This window comes from Phyllosticta citriasiana (assembly GCF_038021145.1).
Source record: "Phyllosticta citriasiana strain CBS 120426 chromosome Unknown IWZ02scaffold_20, whole genome shotgun sequence".
In the NCBI taxonomy this organism is placed as follows: domain Eukaryota; kingdom Fungi; phylum Ascomycota; class Dothideomycetes; order Botryosphaeriales; family Phyllostictaceae; genus Phyllosticta; species Phyllosticta citriasiana.
The window spans coordinates 165,279-186,448 of record NW_027117297.1 but is presented as its reverse complement, the minus strand read 5'-3'; the positions used below and the strand labels follow the sequence as shown (position 1 = coordinate 186,448).

General features: G+C 55.9%; 6 protein-coding genes across 6 annotated transcripts; 5 read left to right on the top strand and 1 right to left on the bottom strand.

Annotated features, from left to right (window-relative positions):
* Positions 1-317: 317 nt before the first annotated feature.
* Positions 318-3,376, top strand: IWZ02DRAFT_503107 (solute carrier family 25 member 42). Its single transcript, XM_066770322.1, has 8 exons — positions 318-808; positions 865-1,194; positions 1,240-1,515; positions 1,563-1,699; positions 1,747-1,922; positions 2,553-2,657; positions 2,728-3,110; positions 3,179-3,376. The coding sequence occupies exons 1-8, from the start codon at positions 770-772 to the stop codon at positions 3,254-3,256; spliced, it is 1,524 nt and encodes a 507-aa protein (XP_066617956.1). The 5' UTR covers positions 318-769; the 3' UTR covers positions 3,257-3,376.
* A 1,684-nt stretch (positions 3,377-5,060) lies between these two features.
* On the bottom strand, positions 5,061-8,303 carry IWZ02DRAFT_427817 (cation efflux family-domain-containing protein). The gene is made up of 4 exons (XM_066765930.1): positions 7,693-8,303; positions 6,342-7,643; positions 6,078-6,296; positions 5,061-6,032 (listed from the first exon to the last, which is right to left on the bottom strand). Exons 1-4 carry the CDS (start codon positions 8,049-8,051, stop codon positions 5,066-5,068), a joined length of 2,847 nt encoding a protein of 948 aa, XP_066617955.1. The 5' UTR covers positions 8,052-8,303; the 3' UTR covers positions 5,061-5,065.
* Positions 8,304-8,364: 61 nt separating this feature from the next.
* On the top strand, positions 8,365-10,385 carry IWZ02DRAFT_146872 (putative beta-1,4-mannosyltransferase). The gene is made up of 3 exons (XM_066761854.1): positions 8,365-8,888; positions 8,938-9,134; positions 9,247-10,385. The coding sequence occupies exons 1-3, from the start codon at positions 8,678-8,680 to the stop codon at positions 10,180-10,182; spliced, it is 1,344 nt and encodes a 447-aa protein (XP_066617954.1). The 5' UTR covers positions 8,365-8,677; the 3' UTR covers positions 10,183-10,385.
* Positions 10,386-10,392: 7 nt separating this feature from the next.
* IWZ02DRAFT_494874 (transcription factor IIIC subunit delta N-term-domain-containing protein) lies at positions 10,393-13,049 on the top strand (the record flags this gene model as incomplete). Its single annotated transcript, XM_066770083.1, has 5 exons — positions 10,393-10,500; positions 10,548-11,571; positions 11,644-12,033; positions 12,080-12,661; positions 12,712-13,049. The coding sequence occupies 5 exons, from the start codon at positions 10,393-10,395 to the stop codon at positions 13,047-13,049; spliced, it is 2,442 nt and encodes an 813-aa protein (XP_066617953.1).
* Positions 13,050-13,306: 257 nt separating this feature from the next.
* Positions 13,307-15,472, top strand: IWZ02DRAFT_494873 (uncharacterized protein; the record flags this gene model as incomplete). The annotated part of the gene is made up of 1 exon (XM_066770082.1): positions 13,307-15,472. One exon carries the CDS (start codon positions 13,307-13,309, stop codon positions 15,470-15,472), a length of 2,166 nt encoding a protein of 721 aa, XP_066617952.1.
* A 378-nt stretch (positions 15,473-15,850) lies between these two features.
* IWZ02DRAFT_146848 (uncharacterized protein) lies at positions 15,851-19,636 on the top strand. Its single transcript, XM_066761853.1, has 2 exons — positions 15,851-19,057; positions 19,377-19,636. Exons 1-2 carry the CDS (start codon positions 16,085-16,087, stop codon positions 19,464-19,466), a joined length of 3,063 nt encoding a protein of 1,020 aa, XP_066617951.1. The 5' UTR covers positions 15,851-16,084; the 3' UTR covers positions 19,467-19,636.
* Positions 19,637-21,170: the final 1,534 nt, after the last annotated feature.

Here is a 21,170-nt window from a genome sequence, read left to right as displayed (position 1 = left end):
GGCCACGATGCCATTGGCGCGACACTACGGCGGACCAAAGACAAAAGCAACGTGCTGTACCGTCGTCTGTAGCATGGGCTGACAAGAATGAGGCGCAGTTGAAGGAACAGAAGTCGGCCCCATCGCTTGGCTTCAGACGGAGCAGCTTGCTTGTCCTTGTGGAAAAACTGACGACAGAAACATGACGCCCGTGGTGCGACTGCTGCAGACAGACTGCAGACTCTCGTGACTTTTGACGCTGGGCAGGGGCGAGAATCTGGCCTGGTCGGGTTAGGCTCCAAGGCGTCGTCTGCGTCTTGTTATAACCACCAACTCTGTACATCGAGACGAGGTTGCTTGCTTGTTCAAGTGTTGGGGTGCTCGTTGCAAACAAATGCCCCGGGTGGCCTAGCCGAAAGCAGTCATCGACACCCGAATCCCCAGACTCTCTCAGCACTCCACACTCCACTCTCTCTTCACTCACCACCCACCTAACCAAGACGACACCGCTGCACCGCCCTCCTTGAATGGCCGCTCGACCTCCTCCGCCCACCGACCTCACCTCTTCTCCTTGCTCGCCCACCGTCCTCGCCCTCGCCCTCGCACCGCTCCGCCGCCGACAATTGCGCATCAGGCTCTGAGGTGCTCGTTTACCCGCCGCTGATAACCTCCCGCCGCCCCAGCCGCAATCCTGGTTGCGCTACGAGGCCTCTCTTTGTGTTGCTGCAGGCCCAGCGGCCAAAGCATCGTGCGCGCCCAGAGTTTGCGCCTCTGAGCTGCGCCGCCGCAAATGTCAAATCCCCCGGCCACGACTGAGCCCAGCAGCAAGGTGAGGGGCCTCTGAGTCGCGACTCGCCGACCACCTTCACTTATATCCCACACCAGCCATCGGACGCCATGTCCTCGACCTCCCCCCCGGCGGGCCTCGTCCGCCTGCGTGAAACCCTGGCCCAGCCCGTCCTCGCCTCCTTCATTGCCGGCGGTGTTGCCGGCGCCGTCTCGAGAACCGTCGTGTCGCCGCTCGAGCGCCTCAAGATTCTATACCAGGTCCAAAGCCATGGACGGAACGAATACAAAATGACAATAGGCAAGGCGCTGGGCAAAATGTGGCGTGAAGAGGGCTGGAGAGGCTTCATGGCCGGCAACGGGACAAATTGCATCCGCATTGTCCCCTACTCGGCCATTCAGTTTGGCGCCTTCAACTTTTACAAGCGGGTGAGAGTGCCGTCGCCGACGTCTCGCCATGGCTGACCGCGACAGTTCTTCGAGAATACCCCTGGAGCACCCCTAAATCCTCAACAACGCCTTTTTTGCGGCGGCTTGGCCGGCATCACCTCCGTCACTTGTACCTATCCTCTCGACATTGTCCGCACTCGCTTATCAATCCAAACGGCGTCATTCGCCGGCCTCGCCAAAGATGCCAGCAAAGAGCTCCCGGGCATGTGGGAGTTGATGATGTCCATGTACAAGAATGAGGGTGGCTTCAGGGCTCTTTACCGCGGAATAATACCCACAGTGGCTGGTGTAGCGCCATACGTGAGTCGGGTCGCCTTGGTGAGTGGCAGGTGGCTGATATAATCTAGGTGGGGCTGAATTTCATGGTGTACGAAACCATGCGCGGTGTCTTCACGCCCGAGGGACAAAAGGACCCGGGTGTCTTTGGAAAGCTTGCGGCCGGCGCAGTATCTGGCGCCGTTGCCCAGACTTGCACGTACCCATTGTGAGTTTTTGGTGGTCCACCCTTTGCTTCTCTCGCTAATTGTCCAGCGACGTGCTGCGGCGCCGATTCCAAATCAACACGATGAGTGGCATGGGCTACCAGTACAAGTCGATTTGGGACGCCCTCAAGACGATTGTCGGCCAAGAAGGCTGGCGAGGGCTATACAAGGGCATTGCCCCCAATTTGCTCAAGGTCGCTCCTAGCATGGCCAGCAGCTGGCTGAGTTTTGAGTTGACCAGAGACTTTATTCTGTCCACGAGGACGCCTTGAAGTGCGAATGCCACCAAAAGCACTGATTTCGGAGAGCACCTGGACTTTTTACATTGACGCCCCTTGCTGCTGCAAAGCGGTACATGGTTAGCAGCTTAGAAAGCTTAGAGTGAATAGGTTTGGTCATGGATTGGGCGTGAATGTACAGCAGAGGGAGGGCTGGCGCGCAGAGGTCTTTGCATCTGGGATTACAGGTAGCGGGCGTTTCAGGCGGCAGAAAGAAAGACGCCGTGGATAGAGCGACACAAAATCAAGAAACATTTGATCCTTATGTTCGTACATGTAACTTAGTCGTCGTGGTGACCTGGGCTCCCGCTGCAAAGCGCGAATCTTGGCGCTCGCTAAGCGAAGGGCCGCACAAGCTCGGACCATGTCGCCCTACCTGCAAAATTGACCACCGTCCGCAACACCAACACGACCGACGAGACGACCCCCAACCGACGACAATCGACAACATTCGCCGCCACAATGGGTACGTGAGCCCTTCTATCCTTGAGAGAAACAGCGAGCGTCTGCTTGCCATCTTCGACTGCCCCGGCTTCGCTGCGCTCTCCGAAACCGTAGCTGACGTGCCGCTCCCCAGGTATCGATCTCGACAGGCACCATGTGCGGAGCACCCACCGCAAGGCTCCCAAGAGCGACAACGTCTACGTTAAGCTCCTGGTGAAGCTGTACCGTTTCCTCGCTCGTACGTAGCCTCGGAGGCAGCCACCGCGAAACCCACACGACCCAGGGCCCAATTCTAACCACACAAACAGGCCGCACGGATTCGGACTTCAACAAGGTGGTCCTCCGCCGTCTGTTCATGTCGCGCATCAACCGCCCGCCCATGTCCGTCTCCCGCATCGTCGCGACTGCCGCCAACAAGCACTCGGGCAAGGCCCACGAGGGCAAGACCATCGTCATCGTCGGCACCGTCACCGACGACAACCGCCTGCTCGAGCTCCCCAAGCTGTCGGTCGCCGCCCTGCGCTTCACCAGCACCGCCCGCGCCCGCATCACCGCTGCTGGCGGCGAGTGCCTGACGCTCGACGAGCTGGCCCTCCGCGCCCCGACCGGCGCCAACACGCTCCTCCTCCGTGGCCCCAAGAACGCTCGCGAGGCCGTCAAGCACTTTGGCTTTGGTCCCCACTCCCACAAGGTACGAAACCACTGGAAATTCGCATGGTTGGGCGACGCGTTTTGCACGGCTGCTGACTCCCCCAACAGAAGCCCTACGTCGAGTCCAAGGGCAGGAAGTTCGAGCGTGCCCGTGGCCGCAGAAGGAGCAGGGGTTTCAAGGTGTAAGCGGGTAGCAGCACTAGCAAAACGACGCGAATGCTGTGAAAGCGGACGACAACAACAACGACGGGGATGGTGCTGGTCGACGACGACGACGGTGATATCAGGCCCGGGGAGCCTTTTTTTACTCGCGAAAAAAAGGCAATACGACAATGACAACAACGTGGCGATTGTGCGTGCATGGTTGGGGCTCCCTTTTGCTGGCTGGCGAAATGCTCTTTTTTTCCTTTTCGGTTACCAGGGGAATAACAAAAATGATCATGTCCACGCGACTCGCCACAATCTATGGAGCCCGCCGATGATGCGCACGTGTACATGTGGAGTGTGAGATGAACGGCAGACTAACCTTCACCAAAGCCCTCCCAGCAAGAAGAGACGACGTCAACTCGCAGCATGCATGAGCAAGACCGTTCCAACGGCTCAATCTCACTCCTCGCAGCGTACGGTAGCCACCTCAGGCAGCGTTCTGTGTCCACCATCCCCACACCGTCAGCACCTCTCCCTTCCGTGCATCACGCCAACGACTCCAGCCCCAGGTCAATTGCATGTCCACGTTTCCCACGACAATCTGCGACCCCAATGGTTCGAGTCGAGTCCAGCGTCTCTCTCCTGCACAACCTCCCCGCCAAATCCCCTCCAAGCTCTCCAGATACCAGCGAGAAGCCCGTCTGCCTGCCAACCTGCCAACCTGCCAACCTGCCAACCTGCCAACCTGCTTATCTACCTGCCTAGGTATCTGCCTCCCTAACCACCGCAAAACCCCTGCTCCAACCCCACCTACCTACCATCTCATCTACCTTACTCAACCCCCATGAAGAAATCCACCTACGTTTGCAGCCCACAGCCTCAGCACATTCGTGTTTTATTCATTCACATCACCACTACCCGCACTAGTACCACGACCAGCACCAGTACCATCACCACCACCATCCTCCCGTAGTAACAGTAATGAAATCCATGAATCTTTTTCTCTGCTCTACGGTGCTTTTTTCTTCTCTTTCATATAGGTTAGGTGCGTAGTATGGAGTAGTTTACTTATACCTCTTACTTATATCTATTCTTCTGCTTTTTGTTTGTCTGTTTGTTTGTTTGTTTGTTTGTGGCAAGTTGAATAGACAGACGTACAGATAAATAGACAAATGCATTTCTCACATCGGTTACCTTGTCGCTTGTGTGTAGTGGTGGTGGTGGTGGTGGTACTATTCTCTGCGCTCTTGTCTTTTCTTTGATAGTGAGGGTGGATAAAGGAAAAGGGATGGAAGGGTGGGAAGTCAAAAGTTGGGGCGAGGTTTGTAGGAAGGGTAGGTTAGGGGATGGTGGATATGAAATAACAAGTAAGAAGGATAATAAATGGTAAGTAATAAGTAGAGGCGGGCGGGGAGATAACTAGCTAAATTGCTGGTCTAGGTATTAGATATTCTCGCTTTGGCGTAGGGTAGAAATACCCGATAAAAGAAAAGGAAGAGAAAAATAAACCTTGGTGATGCTGGGGAAGATGGGTAGATGTAGATGAATGTGTGCGCGTATAGCCATTGTTATGATGTAACTCGACGCAGCGCCTGTTCAGTCTACACGTAGCTACATACCTTGTTCATGTACAACCCGACAAGTAGAGAGAAAGAAACAAGCGGAAAAACCGTCTAAAGTTATCTATACTATACAATACAGAACAGAGGTTGATTGGCTATTCTGTCTTGATTTTGTGATTATGCCTTCCTGACTGCCTGCCTGCCTGTCCGCTTGCCTCGCTGCATCTACACTCCTTGATGCCTCCTTCCATCCATCCCGCCTCTCTGTCCCTCCCCACTCTGTCCATCAAAAACCCCCCTGCCCCCTGCCCCCTCCACCACCACACCAACACCTCTCAGCACCATCGCCCTCCTTCTCCACGTGCACGAGCACCGAATCGAGCTTGCGCTCGCGCAGAAACGCCTCGGTTCTTTCCTGCACGTCGGCCACGTCGGCCGAGCGGGCCGCGACAACGTGCATGACGCCGAGGATCTTTTGCGACACGGCCGGGTCGTGATCGTGGTCGTGGTCGTGCGAGTGAGAATGAGAATGAGAGGGCGAGTGGGAGTGGGAGTGGGAGTGGCTATGGCTGTGGTGATGGTGATCGTGGTGGTCGTGCGAGGGCGACGGCGTGTGCGAGTGCGAGTGACCATGGTCCGAAAAGTTGGAGATGTTGGAGTGGCTGTGAGCGTGACCGCCGTGACCATGTCCGTGTGAATGGTCATGGCCATGACCATGATCGTGCGAGTGGCAATGGTCTTCATCATGGCCATGGCCGCGCTCGTGCGCCGCGCCTATATCCTCGAGCCAGAAACGCGGCGCCGAATAAGACACGACACCACGGATGGAGTTAATGTCCCGGAGTGTGTCCTTGAGCTGGTCTTCGACTTCCTGCGGGTTGCAGAGCAGCAGTCGCATGCCCGCGTTGTAAGTGAGCGGCAGCGCACTGAAGAAGATGAGGAGCGCAATGATGCACGACGCCAGCGGATCCCAGCCGTTCCAGCCGTTCCACTTGGTCAGAAGAGTGCTGATGATGACAGCGACAGAGCCAAGCGCGTCGGCCAGGATGTGCAGGAAGATGCCGTGCATATTCTCGTCTCCGTGATGGTGGTGGTCGTGGCCGTGGGCGTGGGCGTGGCCCATGGCGAAGAGGCCGACAAAGTTGATGAGGAGTCCCAGAATGCTGACTACGAGCAACTCATCCAGTCGGCGAAGTTCGTGGCCCTCCCAGAGTCGCTCAAAAGCATCCAGGATAATCTCGAAACTAACAAGACTGCGATTGTTAGTTGCGATCAAGTCATTTTTCAATGCAACTTACATGAGAAAGATGCCATTCCCAAACCCTGACAGCGTGTCCACTTTACCGTAACCGTATGGGAATCGAGCGCTCGCGGGCCATTTGCTCATCACTGCTGCAATCAGACCAACTGCCAGACCTGCGCAGTCAAAAAACATGTGGATGCTGTCTGTGAGCAAGCCCAGCGAGCCTGTCACGAAGCCGTAGAATGCTTGGACGAGCATGAATCCGAGGTTAAGACTAGACAGATTAGCTAAAAACTTGACTTGCAGAGGCTGAACTTACCATCCAAAGTATGCAATCCGCCGCGAATCTTTTTCAACGAGAATGCTGTGCACTAGCGAGCCAGGCTCACACTGCTTGAGAAGAATCCCAGTAAATTTGGAATGCTTGTCGTGCGCATGTGGGCCATGATGGTGGTGGTGGTGTTGGTGGTGATGGTGCGAGTGAGAAAGGTCCAAATGCAGCCCCTTTTCAAAACGAGTGACGCCATATGTCAGGAGCAAAAAGCCCAGCTCCACCATCTGCGCCATCCAAGAGTCGAAGTGACTGAAAAATCCACTGACTACACCAACTGCACAGCCCGCGGCGACGCCGGCCTTTTGCGCAGAACGAAGTGCTGAAGGCTTGCTGAAAGTGTAAAAGCCAGCAGCTGCAAGAGAAGCAGCCAACGAGAAGAAGACCGTCGAGCTGGTAAAGGCGATTTGGCCTGTAATGTTGGATGCCACAAATGTCAGAACAAACAAGATTGCTCCTGAAATAAGTGTCATGTTCACGTCTTCAGGGGAGGCCACGAGTGTGGATGCAGTGACTTGGGGGAGATGGTAAACGGCAGCAGCCGTCTCTGGGCTCTCGACAACGGGCGAAAGACCATGTGTTATGCCAGAGTTTAGGGTGGTCTGGGGCGGAGGAGCAGGAATACTCCAAGTGATTGGAAGTGGTGGTGGGAGCACCAATATCGACATGGAAAGCGCAAGATAGCCCGTAATGACTTGGAACAGTCCTGTAGAGGCACCGGATCCTAGAGCATCGCATAGGAAGCCTAGCACAAGGTAGCCCGCGAGTAACTTCTTGTCGCCCATTAGCCAACGCAAAGCCGTCACTGGCCTACGTCTGAGAGTCTCTGCGGCACAGAGTTCAGATGTCATGGCAGCCAGCAACACTGCTCCTGTCCTGACCCCGCCTAGCTGTGCAGCGGCATAGAATGGCAGTCCTACACCCAAGACTCGGGATGTGACCTGCTGCAATCGACCTTGGCTGCCATCTTTGCCCACGCGCCCTGAGGCACCAAAATTCTTTCGCCTGTCCAAAACTTGTGCGGAAGGTCTTGATCTGGATAGGAGGGCTGTGAGAATCAGCGTGCCCGAAGCAAGGGCGCACGCCTGAAGAAGGGCTGGAGCGCGTGACGGCAATGGATATGCGGCTCGGGTATCTTCAGAAATGGCTGCCCGTAAACGGTCAGAGGGAGACTCTGCGTGGGTATCATTCGCGGGGTGTGAACATGGAGCGCCAAAGGCCAATGGAGCCAGGACGTAGGGAAGAGGTATGAGCAAGCCAGTCAGGACTTGGCGCCAGGTATCTTCGGGCCTGTTTAAAGTCAGCAAGAGTAAGTGCCTTTGCATCATTGTACACTCACAATGAGTCTGCCTGGCGGGGAAATCCATAGTCGTCGACTGGGCGCGTCGTCGGGGGTGAAGCAGGACGACCAAGGTCCGACTCGCCGCGCGGCCGGAGCTTCGGACGGCCCATGGGAGGCGCGAGATATGTAGTGTCAAGCGGATCGAGGGATTGAGGAGAGCCGTTTTCGTAGAGCGGCGAGGGAGGGTTCAAAGAGCCGTGAGAGCGCGCCTTTTTCAGAGCACCGGGGGCACTCTCGCTAGCGATGGGCCTCGACGACGCAGGGCGTTCGGGAAGTAGAGAGTGGCTGTAGTGATGGGCATGGCGGGGAAAATTATCCAGCGGAAGGGCGTAGGTTTGGCTGTGAGCGGAGGCCATGCGAAGGGCAGCGCGAACAACGTGGGCGACAGGGAGGTGGAGGACAGCGAGGCGGGCGCGACTGGACTTGGCCTGGTGGTGATGGGGACGAATGCAGCTGATAACTCGAGTCGAGTGCGGACGGACTGCGGAGAAGCAAGCAGCAGCCAGGGTCAGGGCCGTCTTGTGCTCAGATCAGAGGGCGAGCCTGGGGGATCAGTGGACGGGGCTGGTCACGGCACCGAGCGGCCACTGTCGTTGTGATGGAGATAGGCAGACTGGAGTTGTGTGAAACGCGTCTCGCGGGCCCTGGCCTGTCACCCGTGGCTCGACCCGTGGCTCCCGTCTGCGCTGCTTGCTAGTAAAGCGACCGCTTTCGTCGTCGACAAGGAACCAAAACACCATGACATTCGGCCATACCGCCCAGGAGTAGCGCCCACGGCTGGCCCACTCCCTCCGTGTCTCTCGCTCCGCACGCCGACGACGACGCTCTTTTTCTCTTGGCCAGCTGTCCGAACCCCGTTTATTGCGGTGACAGCCGCCAGCCATCACGTGTCCTCTACTCGACGGCACCCGACCGGCACCTCATCCGGCCCTTGTCGACTACAAACCATCAATCCGGTCCTTCCGATCATCGCTTTCCTGCCATGGGCTGGACAATTGCTCTTCTTGGCGCTTTTCTCCTTGGCGTCGTGTCCCTGCTCCTGTTCAGGCCGACTCGCTATTCCGCCGCAAAAAATGACACCAAAAGAATCCAGATCGTGGTCCTAGGAGACATTGGCCGAAGCCCGCGCATGCAGTATCATGCCATGAGTCTGGCCAGGCTTGGCTACGCAGTTGACATCATTGGCTACAAAGGTCTGCCTCTCGCCTTTGTGTATGTTTTAGAAGCTAAAACAAAACCCAGAATCTGATATTCACCCGGCATTGAACTCAAACGACAGGGTCCACGTATTTCCCATTCCGCCATGGCCCGGAAAGTGGCAGACCGACGACCGCAGGTTGTTTGTTCTCATGGCTCCCCTCAAAGTAATATGGCAGACGTGGGGTCTGTTTGCGGCCATGTCGTATGAGACACGCCCGGCGCGATTTGTTCTTGTGCAGGTAAATATTCATCAACTTCGCTTGGCTATCGTGAAAACAAAGAGAACAAAACCCCCTGAAACTACTCCTGCCAAGCTGTCCCAGTGACAGTCGCACCGCTGACTCTACTTAGAATCCACCTTCAATCCCGACTCTACTCGTCGCTCGAGTCGCATGCATTCTCCGGAACACTGCGTTTTGCATAGACTGGCACAATTTTGGCCACTCGATTCTTGCCCTGAAGCTTGGTCAATCGCACCCGCTGGTCCTCATCTCGCACTTTTACGAGTATGCCGTCACCAAAAATGCTCCCATCAACTTTACCGTCACGGCCGCCATGGCACGTGTTTTGCGGGAAAAGCATGGCCGCACTGGGGTGATCCCTCTTTACGATCGTCCACCAGCACACTTTCAACCCTGTGCCTCTGCTGCTGCCCGAAGAGAAGGCTTGCTTTCTCTTGCCAGGCAGCAAAACTGGCTAATTGACTCTTTATCCTCCACGCCTCCAAAGATTATTGTTTCATCCACCAGCTGGACTCCTGACGAGGATTTTTCGCTGTTACTTAATGCCCTCTCTTCCTACAGCACTTCTGCCCAAACAACCTCGCTCCCACCCGTCATTGCAATCATCACCGGAAAAGGCCCTCAAAAAGAGTTGTACCTTGACAAAATTGCAAACATGGAAAAGGACGGCCAGCTCACTCACGTCCGCATCCTCACTGCCTGGCTCTCGATCGAAGACTACGCGCGTCTCCTCTCATACGCTGACCTCGGTGTGTCATTACACACGAGTAGCTCTGGCGTCGACTTGCCGATGAAGGTGGTCGACATGTTTGGCGCGGGGCTGCCGGTCGCGGGATGGGATCGTTTCGAGGCTTGGAGCGAGCTCGTTCAGGAAGGTATCAATGGGAGAGGTTTTGGGAGTGCCGAAGCACTGGGAGAGTTGTTGGTGGAGTTGTTGAGTGATGATGGGAAACAGCTGCAAAGGCTGAGAAAGGGTGCTGAGAAGGAGACGCAGCGAAGGTGGGACGAGGAGTGGGAGGAGAAGGCTGGTCGGGTCTTTGGGTGACTTTGATGTTTGAGTCAGAGGCATTTGCTCAAGTTCTTGGAGCAGAGCGTGGTTGATGGTGGACTGCCGGGTTTCCAATCCGGGTAAAAGGCCCGTGCACATTGGCGTTGAAGCTCGGACCAGGCCCCACGAAATGACGCGCCGAGCTCGTCCCGTCGCGTCTCCAGACATTTCCTTCGTCTCTCCAACTCACCACACCAGCCTCCCGCCATGCACGAGGCAATCACTCTTAACGTCTGGCCTTCGACAATCGACTGCTTGAGCTGGTCCCAGGATGGCAACATCGCAGTGGCCGCTGGCGAGACTGTTGAGCTACTAGTAAGCCCTTTCGCTCTGCTGAAGGGACCAGCACCTAACACCAACAGATTCCCATTTTACAGTCTGATAGCGAAGCTATGCAGTCCACTCAACACTGGCACAATGTCCACATAAAAACCAATCTTTTCGCTTCAAACGAAGTGCCCACTCTCGATCCTCTCGGCTTCCGCGCCGTCTCGTTTGGAGAAGAATTGTCGCTGAGCGATGTCATTGGGCTGGATTGGTCGCCTCCTGGCCTCGCAAAGCACTCCAAGTGCGCCATCGCCGTATGGACGTCAAATCTGACCTTGTCACTTTGGGCGTCCGACTCGGACTTCAAAAATGGGCGGAGCTGGAAGCGCCTCTTAATTTTCAACCATGCCTTGGATCGATACTGGCAAAAATTAGACCGTGGCGAGCACAAGTTAGGTGGACTCGACTGGGAGACTCGGCGCAGAACGAGGCGGCGTGTCAGGTCCTTTGCCTGGAGCCCACGCGTGCGGCCCCAGACGGAATCGAGGCAGTCTGTCAAAGACAGCCAATTGCCAATGAGCGGCTTCTTCCTCGCTGTATCCAATGATGCCAATGATATCGCGATTCTCAGGGTGCAATCACCCTTTGACTTCTTCAGTCCTTCCGTTTCTCGTTGGTCAGCCCATGTCGTCGCGCATTGCAGCATTGCGCCCGAAATCCGACTCAAGGTAGACCCGCCGTTCACACTGTTGGAAGAACACCTTGATGAACAGCGCTATGCTTCCAATCTTGCATGGAGCCCTTGGAGTCTCAATGACGCAGAAATGGCCGAATCACTTTTGGCTTACACGACAAACAAGTCGCTCCACATTCGTCGTGTCCGCATGGCCGCATACTCTTTCGACATTGCTATCGGCAAAGAGGATGCGTTTGTAGACGAGAAAGTGGGCACCAAACTTGCGCACATTGTTCAGTGGGCCCCAAAGATTGAGAATCAGACTGCTCATCTTGCTGTGTTCTCCCAAAATGGCCTCTTTTGCTATGAGATTTCCTTCAAGGACACCCTTCAAGTCAACTTCTCAAGACACAACCTCGATGACAGATGGGACATGGTTACCGGTGAGTTGAGAGCGGGTCTGAACTTTTATGCAAGCGCCTCTCTTGTTTCTTCTGACTACTAAAAAAACGCAGGATGTGCCTTCAACAAGCTTGACACCGGAGAGCTTGAAGCTCAGTTTGTGTCTCAGCTCTCATCTCCATCCGCTCCTACGACTGCCTTGGAAATTCCAGTGAAGAGTAATCGCAAGCGGAAACCATCTCCGTTTCAAAAAAGCATCGTGGAGAGCAGAAATCTCTTTAGTGCCGAAAACGAGCTTGGCGACGCTGTCCTAACCAAAACTTGGGGCCTATGCTCTTCGCCCATGGGTGAGCTTGTTGCGTCTGCTGTCTGTTTCCATCCCAGCGACATGGTCGAGTACACCATTTCTGCTGCCTCAAGGACTGAGATTGGTATCCACTCGTTTGGAGATAATCGAGGCGCATTTTCAATGCCTGACAATGCAGGCATATGTCCAATCGATGGTGAGTCTTGGTCGATACTTGTGAGGCTTGCTCTGATGGCGAGCAGATTTGAGCGCAGAAGTGATACTCTTTAGCGCCAAGAGCTGGTTGGAAGAGAATGTGGAAGCAAAAGTTGAGGAAAGCAGCGCTCGCCAGGCCATCATGGATCAGCTTGCAAAAACGTTGGGCCTTGACAAGTCGAGTCCAACCACTCCCTATGCTTCGCTGGCCCTGTCAGCAACTGGCGGTCGCAATCTCAGCCTCAAAGACGAAATAAGTCTTGTTCAGGAATTGAGACGCCACATTTACTTTGACCACGACCAAATTCAAAGACGATACGGACGACTTTTGACGCACTTTTTCAACCCCAAGCAGAGGAATCAGTACGACGATGCCCCAACAGTCCTTCATCTTATCAATCAGGTCCTTGGCATGCCCAAAGCACACTACGTGGACAGCACTACCAGCCAAAAAATCCGTGCAGTTTGTTCTGAGATGAGGACGTGGCTAAGTGACTCGGAGGCCGGCAACGCAAGTGATGCTGTGGCAACTTCAGAAGCCACGTATGTGGAGCAGTGCGAGATTTGTGACGAGAGCATCAAATTCGAGAGCTTTGACTGGGCTAGGTGCTCCCAAGGACACGAATTTGGTGCGCACCTACGAAACCACTAACTCGGGGTCATGCTGACATCATGACAGTCCGATGTTCCCTGACATTCCTGGCTATTCAAGCTCCCGGAATCTCGAAGCTCTGCGGAATCTGCGGCAAGCGATTTCTCAGCGAGCATCACACACTCAAGTTGGACACTCTGTTGGATGACGAGGCAAACGGCGATGGTCAATCTCAAGGTACGCATGGCCTTTGCAGTGTCCCTGGCCTCAATACGACCGGCGAGGGCGACTTTTCTTTATTCTTCGGATCTGACAAGCAAGGAGCAGGTGGAAAAGAGCAGGAGCGGCAGTCAGTGACGTTGGTTCGCCTCCTTTTTGCAGCCTGCAACGTCTGCATCTACTGCGGGGGGAAATTTGTCGGTTAGATTGGGGCTGCGAACAGATGCCCGAGAGATGACAAGAATGTTGTTCATTCTTGCGAGCTCGCCCTTGCAGCATCCAAAATACATGCGAGCATCTGCCGAGCATCGACGGGAACATTCAACTTTGCTCTTTTGTTTTGCAACGTCTTCACAGTCCAAATCGCATTGTTGTGATCTTGCTTTTGCGGTTTTGTTGGTGCTGACCATCTGCTGAAAGGAGGGCTATTGACCAAGTCAGGTGCAGGTGCCTTTTGGCAACCATGAATTACGAACCATTGCGCCTCTCTGGCTCGCCGGCCAAATCGACAAGAATCGTCGAAGGTCCTTCGAGTCCGACGAAATCAGTCAGCCTCGACATGGACGAGACGTCTCCCGTCGAAACGGACTTTCTAGCCGGTACTGGATCCGCGCGGCGCACCAACTTTTTCGATGACAGCTCCATCGACGAACTCGAAAAGCGAGAGTCTCTGAGCCTGTCACTCAATGACCCTCGAAAGACAACACCGACAAAAACAAGTCGAAAAAACAGCTTCATTCGCAAAGAGGTCGATTACCTTGGAACTCGGTCGGACGAATACAACTATGACTGTGGCAGCGATGAACGGAAAAAGACCGACACCGGAGGGAGTTCGACACCCACCACAAAAGTCATCAGTAATTTGAACAGATCCTTGGGCATTTCTTCCATTCATGCCCCATCGGCTGGAGCGAGCAAAGAGAACTTGATTGACAAGCATGCGCAGCAGCCAAGCCGTCCAGAAACTGGAATGGAAATTCGAGCCGGTTCGGCTGGCTGCGACAACAACAACTTCAGAATATCGGGAGCCTTTGAGGACGATCCATCTACAGAGCTACAGACTTTGGACTCGAAAACAGATGACCGGATTCTGGGCGTGCACGCCATTACACTGCAAGCTCTGTTGCGAGACGAGGAGGCATTGAACGCCAGCGCAAGCGCAAGCACTCGCGGGAAGAGTGTCAGTTCGGACTTGGCTGGCCTCAAAACAGACCCTGCGCTTACGACTCCACGGACTGACTCGGCCATGCTTCCTGCCGGCGCTTCACAGCAGGATTCTTCGCCTCCGCAAGAAAAGAAAAAGGTCCTGCTCGTCCCTCCACCAATAGACACAACAGGGCAACCTCGGACAAGGCATTTAAAACCAAAAACACCATACCCCTTTTACCACCGCAAAGGCAATGCCCTTTTCAGGCCGAGCCCCCTCTCTGCTGAACCAGATGACCAATTCTCATCAGCTGACTCGCCATCGCGCCAAGTGGTCCTTGAAATCCGTCTCCGTCGCCGCGAGGGCGTGTACGCTCCGCGCGTTTCCCGCATCACCATTCCAAGCGCGGCCCAGCTTGCTCAGAACAACGAAGACCAGGAAAACGAAAAGCATGCTTCCTCCACTACACCGTCATCGTCGTCATCATCTTTTGCCGGTCGAATGAAAACCACGACTTCTCCAAGCCCGAACCACCCTTTTACAACCGATGCTTCCCTCGCCGATGCTCTTCGCACCGAATACGCCCACCTCGCTGGCCCTTGGGCCATTCGAGTCTTCTCGGCACGCACGCTGCGCCGCATGGATGTCTTAGCACCTGCTTCGGCGGGCGCTGCTGCTGGAGGAGCAGGCCACATTCGATTGGCGGGGACAGAGCTGTTGCGGCTAGTCAGGCGGCCAAAGAGTGGCAAGAGAGAATCATACTGGGCCAATTGGTGCGTACGGGTTGCGGAGAGGGTCAGGTCGGCCGCTACCGGTCCGGCAGGGCGAAGTATGAGTTCCATGAGAGTAAGGGACGCAGCGGCCGACAATGGCTTCAGCGCCAACTCGCTCCACGATCAGCGTCGCTGGAGTACGGGAACACCGCGCACGCCCACGCCTGGTGGCGGCTTTCCGGTCCGCTTGGAGGGCATTGGAACACGCAGAACGCCGCCCAGCAGGGCGAGTTCGGGCGTCTTTGCGGGTGGCAGCTCTGCCACGTGGGACCCGGCAGACCACCAGATGGACAGCACTCGAGTCCGCGCACCGTCGCACTCGGCCGGCTACCGCTACTCATTCCTGTCGCCGCACAGCAGCACCGCCGTTGATGGCGCTGCGTCGGCTGCTGAGCGCGGCGGCGGCCTGGCATCCCCTGCTTCTCCCCCTCCTGACGACACCGCTAGCGACAACCAAGTCACGGCGCTCACGATCGAGTTTGTAGAGTCGTGGAGCGGGCTTCGCATCGCCACGGCGCTGCTGCTCGTCTTGGTGCTCGCTCTGGCAGGCATTGCACTGTGGACGGTGCTAGGCAAGGGCGTCATGGCGGCCGGATGGCAGGGGCAGGGGGCCAGAGTCGGTACTGGGGTGCTGGTGGGCGGGGTGGTGTTGATGGTCGGCTGGACGTTGGTTGGGGCATGGATTGGAGCCAGCTGGTGTGTCGTTTAAGACTCGCGTGTCGTGATTGACGAGGGAAAGGAAGGGAGGAGATTTGTTTCTTCTTTTGGGCGGCATATCTTTTGTCCTTGGCGGAGTTGCGCTCGTTGCAGGATTAGACTCGAGTGTTTCGAGGTGAGATATTGAATAGTTGTCGTATTGTCATTCGGCATGTTGCTAAAGGGGTTGGATCCTCGTGCCGTGAAGTCGATTTGACTGCGAATCGCCTTGTCAGCCACGAGAAGTGACAGGCAAAAGATATAAATGGCAGCGATTAAATAAATCGTGGCAGGGGTTTGCGTGTATCGACAGAGTTTGGGGTTGTTCCCCCTGCAGCGCTTGGCTTGGAGCTCGGGTCCGGCCGTCGTCACGTCCTGTCCACGACCATGGCTCAGGTCTGGACTGGACAGCTAATCCACAAACCCGCACTGCATCGACTCTTTGGCCTTCTCTACACCAATCTCCCCGACATTTCTTCTCCAGAACATGCTCTGTCCGCCGACCCTCGTTTAAGTTAACCATTCGCCGTCCGTCCACTGGTCTCCGATTCCCACAGGCCACTTTGCCCACCCGCATCCGCATCGCATCGCACCCTAGTCCCAAAACTTCCCTCCGCTCAACACCATGTCCGATTTCTCAATGTACCACGCCCTCGGCGCTCAGGCCGCAGCCTCGAATGGCGCCCAGCAGCCCCAGCAGCCCGCTGCTCAAAAGCCCCGCCCGCCCGTGGCACCGAGCCCCGGTGGCTATCAACAGACGGGCTCAACTTACGCTGGCACTCCCGCGAACCAGTATGCCTCGCCACAGCCCCCTAGTGCTGGCTACGGTACACCGCAGCAGGACCAGAGCTACTTCCCGCAGCAGCCTGGCTACGAAAACGGACAACCGGGCGTCGAGGGATTGACACAACAAATGGCGGGCGTAGGACTCGGAGTAGACACCCACGGCCACGCGCCGGCGAGGCCAAAGAAGAAGGACAGGCACGCATACCACCAGATTGAGTCGACGGGCAGCTCGCAGGCTTTCAGCGGTATCCCCCAGGCCGGCGCGGCCACGCCGTCGCAATTCCTCAACCAGGAGCACCCGTACGCTGGCCAGGCCATTACTCCGGCCATGAACCAATTCCCCGCCGCGTCCGGCCAGTTTGTGCCCGCAAATCCCGCGACGACCATGCAGCACGCTGCGCGCGGTGCGGCGCCGCTGAACGGCTCCGCCATAGCGGGCTCGTCGCAGGGCAAAGTCGATCCCGAGGCGATACCCAGCGTGCCCAGGTCGCGAGACGTGCCGGCGCAGTTTTACCTGGACCACGTCTATCCGACCATGGAGCAGCATCTACCACCGCCCGCCGCCATCCCGTTTGTTGCCTTTGACCAGGGCAACTCGAATCCCAAGTTTGCTCGCTTGACGCTCAACAGCATACCCTCGTCGCAGGACGCCCTGACTTCGACCGCGCTACCCCTCGGAATGATACTACAGCCGCTCGCGGCGCCGCAAGAGGGCGAGCAGCCAGTGCCAGTACTGGACTTTGGGGAGGCGGGACCGCCGCGGTGCCGGAGGTGCAGGGCGTACATCAACCCCTTCATGACCTTTCGGTCGGGCGGAAACAAGTTTGTCTGCAACATGTGCACATTCCCCAACGACGTGGCTCCAGAATATTTTGCGCCAACCGACCCCTCGGGCGTCCGCGTGGACCGGCTGCAGAGACCAGAGCTGACGCTCGGTACGGTGGATTTTATGGTTCCAAAAGAATACTGGTCCAAGGAGCCCGTTGGCTTGCGGTGGTTGTTTCTGATTGATGTTAGTGCAGAGGCAGTCAACAAGGGCTTCTTGGACGGATTCTGTGAAGGCATCATGAGCGCGCTGTACGGGAGCGAAGGCGCAACACCAGAGGAGCAGGCAGAAGCAAAGAAATTGCCAAAGGGAGCGAAGGTCGGCATCGTGACGTACGACAAGGAGATTCACTTTTACAACCTTAGCTCGAGTCTCGAAAAGGCTCAGATGATGGTCATGCCCGACATTGAGGATCCGTTTGTCCCGCTGAGCGAAGGCCTTTTTGTCGACCCGGTGGAATCCAAGTCTGTCATTACGGCGCTTCTGACACAGCTGCCGAACATGTTTTCGCAGATTAAGAACCCCGAGCCGGCATTGCTGCCGACGTTGCACGCTGCCATTGACGCGCTCAAGGCCACAGGAGGCAAGATGGTGTGCTCGCTGGCATCTCTACCAACTTGGGGCCCAGGCAGACTGTTCCTCCGTGACGACGGAAAAGTGCATGGCGCGGACGCCGAAAAGCGGCTCTTCAACACCGAGCACCCGGGCTACAAAAAGGTTGCCACCAAAATGGTCGAGAGCGGCATTGGCATCGACTTTTTCATGGCGGCGCCGAATGGTGGGTACCTCGACATTGCGACCATTGGCCATGTCTCTGCCTTTACGGGCGGTGAAGTGTTTTACTTTCCCAATTTCCATGGCCCGCGGGACACCCTCAAGCTGTCCAAGGAGATTAAGCACACCGTCACGCGCGAGACGGGCTACCAGGCGTTGATGAAGGTGCGCTGCTCCAACGGCCTCCAAGTCTCCGAGTACCACGGCAACTTCTACCACCACACTTTCGGCGCAGATTTGGAGTTTGGCGTCATTGATGCAGACAAGTCAATTGGCGTGCTCTTTAGCTACGACGGAAAGCTGGATCCCAAGCTCGACGCTCACTTCCAAAGCGCACTCCTATACACGACGGCGAGTGGCGAGCGGAGGGTCAGATGTTGCAACTTGGTCGCAAGCGTCAATGAAAACGCTGTTGACACGATGCGCTTCGTTGACCAAGACGCCGTCGTCAGCATCATCGCCAAACAAGCAGCAGATCGCATGGCAGAGCGGCCTCTGAAGGAAATTCGTTCAGCAATCACTGAAAAGACCGTCGACATTCTCGCCGCGTATCGCAAAAACTTTTCGCATGGCCATCCCCCTGGCCAGCTTGTCCTCCCAGAGCACCTTAAGGAGTTTAGCATGTTCACCCTCGCTCTCATCAAATCGCGCGCCTTCAAGGGCGGCAAGGAGCCCACGGACCGCCGCGTCTACGAGATGCGTATGATCAAGTCCATGGGCCCGCTCGAGCTTTCCCTTTACCTCTATCCTCGCATCTACTCGCTGCACAACCTGGCGCCTGAAGAGGGCTTCCCGACGGAGAATGGGCGCCTACGCATGCCGCCGGGCATTCGGGCGTCGTTTTCCAAGATTGAAGAAGGTGGCGCTTACCTTGTCGACAACGGCCAGCAGGTGCTGCTGTGGCTTCACGCCGCCGTGTCCCCCAACCTCCTCGAAGACCTCTTCGGCCCCGGCGTGTCGGATCTGCGCCAGCTCGACCCGTTTCTTAACCAGATTCCCGTCTTGTCGACACACCTCAACGCGCAGGCGCGCAACATGCTGCAGTATCTCGAGCAAGGCCGCGGCTCCAAGGCCGTCACGATTCAGCTGGCGCGCCAGGGGCTGGATGGCGCCGAGTACGAGTTTGCGCGCCTGCTGTACGAGGACCGTAACGGCGAGGCGCAGAGCTACGTCGACTGGCTGGTGCATGTGCATCGCAACATTCAGCTGGAGGTGAGTTCGCATCGCCCTTGATATCTTTCGTCGTCCTCCTCTCCCTTTTCCTTCTTTCCCCCGCTCGACGCGCGCAAGCGAGCTTTGGTCACGAACGTGTATCTCACGCCTCCTCTTCTGCCATCAAAGCTCGCGCCACATTCGCATTTCCGCTCTTTCTGAGCGCACCATCACATCAAAAACACATCAATCAAGCACCTACCTCCATCTCTTCTACCACCGCTGCTGCTGCTGCTACTGCCATTGCCCTCCCCCGCCCAGTAAGTCGACACTCCTTTTCCAGACCTAGTCTCTCTGACGTCTTGGCGCCACTACGCAGCTCTCGGGCCACCGCAAGCGCGACGATGCGTCCGACTCGTCCGGCATGGCGTCGACTTTTGCCGGCCTGCGCACGCCGTATTGGGGATGATTGTCGCTCTTCCGCCCCCCTCCTATGGTGAGATGATGGTAAGAGGAGGGAGGAGCGCGGGTGGGTTGTTGTGGAGTACCTATTTATGTAGGGCGGGTGAGACGAGGTGGCGTAGGGGGGTTCAGGGGGAAAAAGCAGATTCGCGATTGACTGACTGCGTGAGGGGAGTGGGTGGCTGTGTGTGCGTTTGTTCTTTTTCCGTTTCGTTTTCCGGTGTTCTTCGTTCTTGTCGTTCTTGTCATTGTCGTCGTTGTTATTGTTGCAACTTTTTCAAAACAGCCGCCGCCGCCGCCGCGCCAGCCACGCTTCACTCACCTCTCTGGCTGTTTGTTTGTTTGTTCAGGTTGTTCGTCGCGCTGCGTGTAGTGTATGCGTGTGTGTGTCCTGCGTGCGTGCGTGCGTTAGGCATGTGTAATATAGCCCTTTCTTTTCCCTTTCTTTTTCGTTTTCTTCTTTGGAGTGTGGGTTTGGTCGCGTTGGACAGGGGATTCGCTGGGTGGGTGGGTGGGCCGTTAAAAGCATGATGAGAGAGAGAAAAGAAAGAAGGAATCGTGCTTGAGGGAGTAAGTAGGCAGGCAGGTGGATAAGCAAGTATGGCAGTAGGGCAATTGAGAAAAGACCAAAGGTGAAAGCAGATTGATTACCTACTTACTCACATAATGTAGTCTCTTGATGAGTGTTGACATTGTACCATGCAGACCAGACAGACAGGCCAGACGGACAGTGAGCAGCGAAATGGACCCTCGTCAGCAACGCCCCCTTGAACACGCCACTCCTTCTGCAGCACTTCAGACGGTTTCCCATCTACTGCCAGTCTCAAGTGGAGCAAAAAGCGATGACCAAGCTCGCTCACAGATCTAGCTGTCCTTGGGTGCCCTCGAGTCCCCGGGCACTCGGCTGTCCCGTCATGGCGTTCGGAAAGGAGGCTGGTTTACTAGGTAGCCCACGGACGTGTCGAACGGCGCTGTCGAGTATATCAGTGAGGCAGCGGGGGAGGACGGGGTGAGAGATGCGCTTGCTCGGGACGAAGAGGGACTCTCGGGAGGTTGTGCAGTGGTTGTTGTTGTTGTTGTTGTTGTTGTTTTAGGGATGGGAGGGCTGATTTGGAGCTTGTGGGAGAGGGAAGAAGGAAGAAGGATGGAGGGTGAGTGGGATTTAATAGGGAGTTGATTGGGTGATAACACTGCCATCGAGAGTCTTCAGCATCGAGAGTCTTCAGAACTGGTATGAATGGCTTTTGGAATGTTAGTGTTCTTGATTTTCGGACATTTCACGCTCGCGTGGTCAGTGTGAATGCCTTACTTACAGAGAGGAGCAGCAAGACTGTGAAAAAGCTTCGCTGTTTTAGCAGCAGCCTCTGATCATGCTCATTAATGCACATGTCTATCTACATTCTAATAGGCATAGACCTTCTAATTGGATGTTTCAGGGCCACACTACAGACCCGTTGTAATGGCCACAATTGACAGACAGCACAGTGATGTCCGGCGGCGGCGGCGGTTGACTAACCAACCAACCAACCGAACACTAACTCACCATGCCTCCGCCCCGCACAAATGAACTCTCTTTAATCTAAAGTGGCTAATGGGGGAGACGAATGCTAACTTCGCATAAAGCAATAGGACGGCGGGAGTAGAGGTTACGTTAGGTAAGGGTGCCAACACACGCAAGTATAGCCTTTCCCTAGACTTAACTACTCACTCG

Excerpts from the sequence above, each read along its gene's own strand:
- IWZ02DRAFT_427817 (XM_066765930.1), bottom strand. The coding sequence starts at position 8,051 with ATGGCCTCCGCTCACAGCCAAACCTACGCCCTTCCGCTGGATAATTTT. Across the intron at positions 7,644-7,692 it reads CCCCGCCAGGCAGACTCATT|GCCCGAAGATACCTGGCGCC; the intron begins GTGAGTGTACAA and ends GACTTTAAACAG. Across the intron at positions 6,033-6,077 it reads GGGAATGGCATCTTTCTCAT|TCTTGTTAGTTTCGAGATTA; the intron begins GTAAGTTGCATT and ends TAACAATCGCAG.
- IWZ02DRAFT_146848 (XM_066761853.1), top strand. The coding sequence starts at position 16,085 with ATGTCCGATTTCTCAATGTACCACGCCCTCGGCGCTCAGGCCGCAGCC. Across the intron at positions 19,058-19,376 it reads ATCGCAACATTCAGCTGGAG|CTCTCGGGCCACCGCAAGCG; the intron begins GTGAGTTCGCAT and ends GCCACTACGCAG.
- IWZ02DRAFT_503107 (XM_066770322.1), top strand. The coding sequence starts at position 770 with ATGTCAAATCCCCCGGCCACGACTGAGCCCAGCAGCAAG. Across the intron at positions 809-864 it reads CGACTGAGCCCAGCAGCAAG|CCATCGGACGCCATGTCCTC; the intron begins GTGAGGGGCCTC and ends ATCCCACACCAG. Across the intron at positions 1,516-1,562 it reads TGGCTGGTGTAGCGCCATAC|GTGGGGCTGAATTTCATGGT; the intron begins GTGAGTCGGGTC and ends GATATAATCTAG.
- IWZ02DRAFT_146872 (XM_066761854.1), top strand. The coding sequence starts at position 8,678 with ATGGGCTGGACAATTGCTCTTCTTGGCGCTTTTCTCCTTGGCGTCGTG. Across the intron at positions 8,889-8,937 it reads TGACATCATTGGCTACAAAG|AATCTGATATTCACCCGGCA; the intron begins GTCTGCCTCTCG and ends AACAAAACCCAG. Across the intron at positions 9,135-9,246 it reads CGCGATTTGTTCTTGTGCAG|AATCCACCTTCAATCCCGAC; the intron begins GTAAATATTCAT and ends GACTCTACTTAG.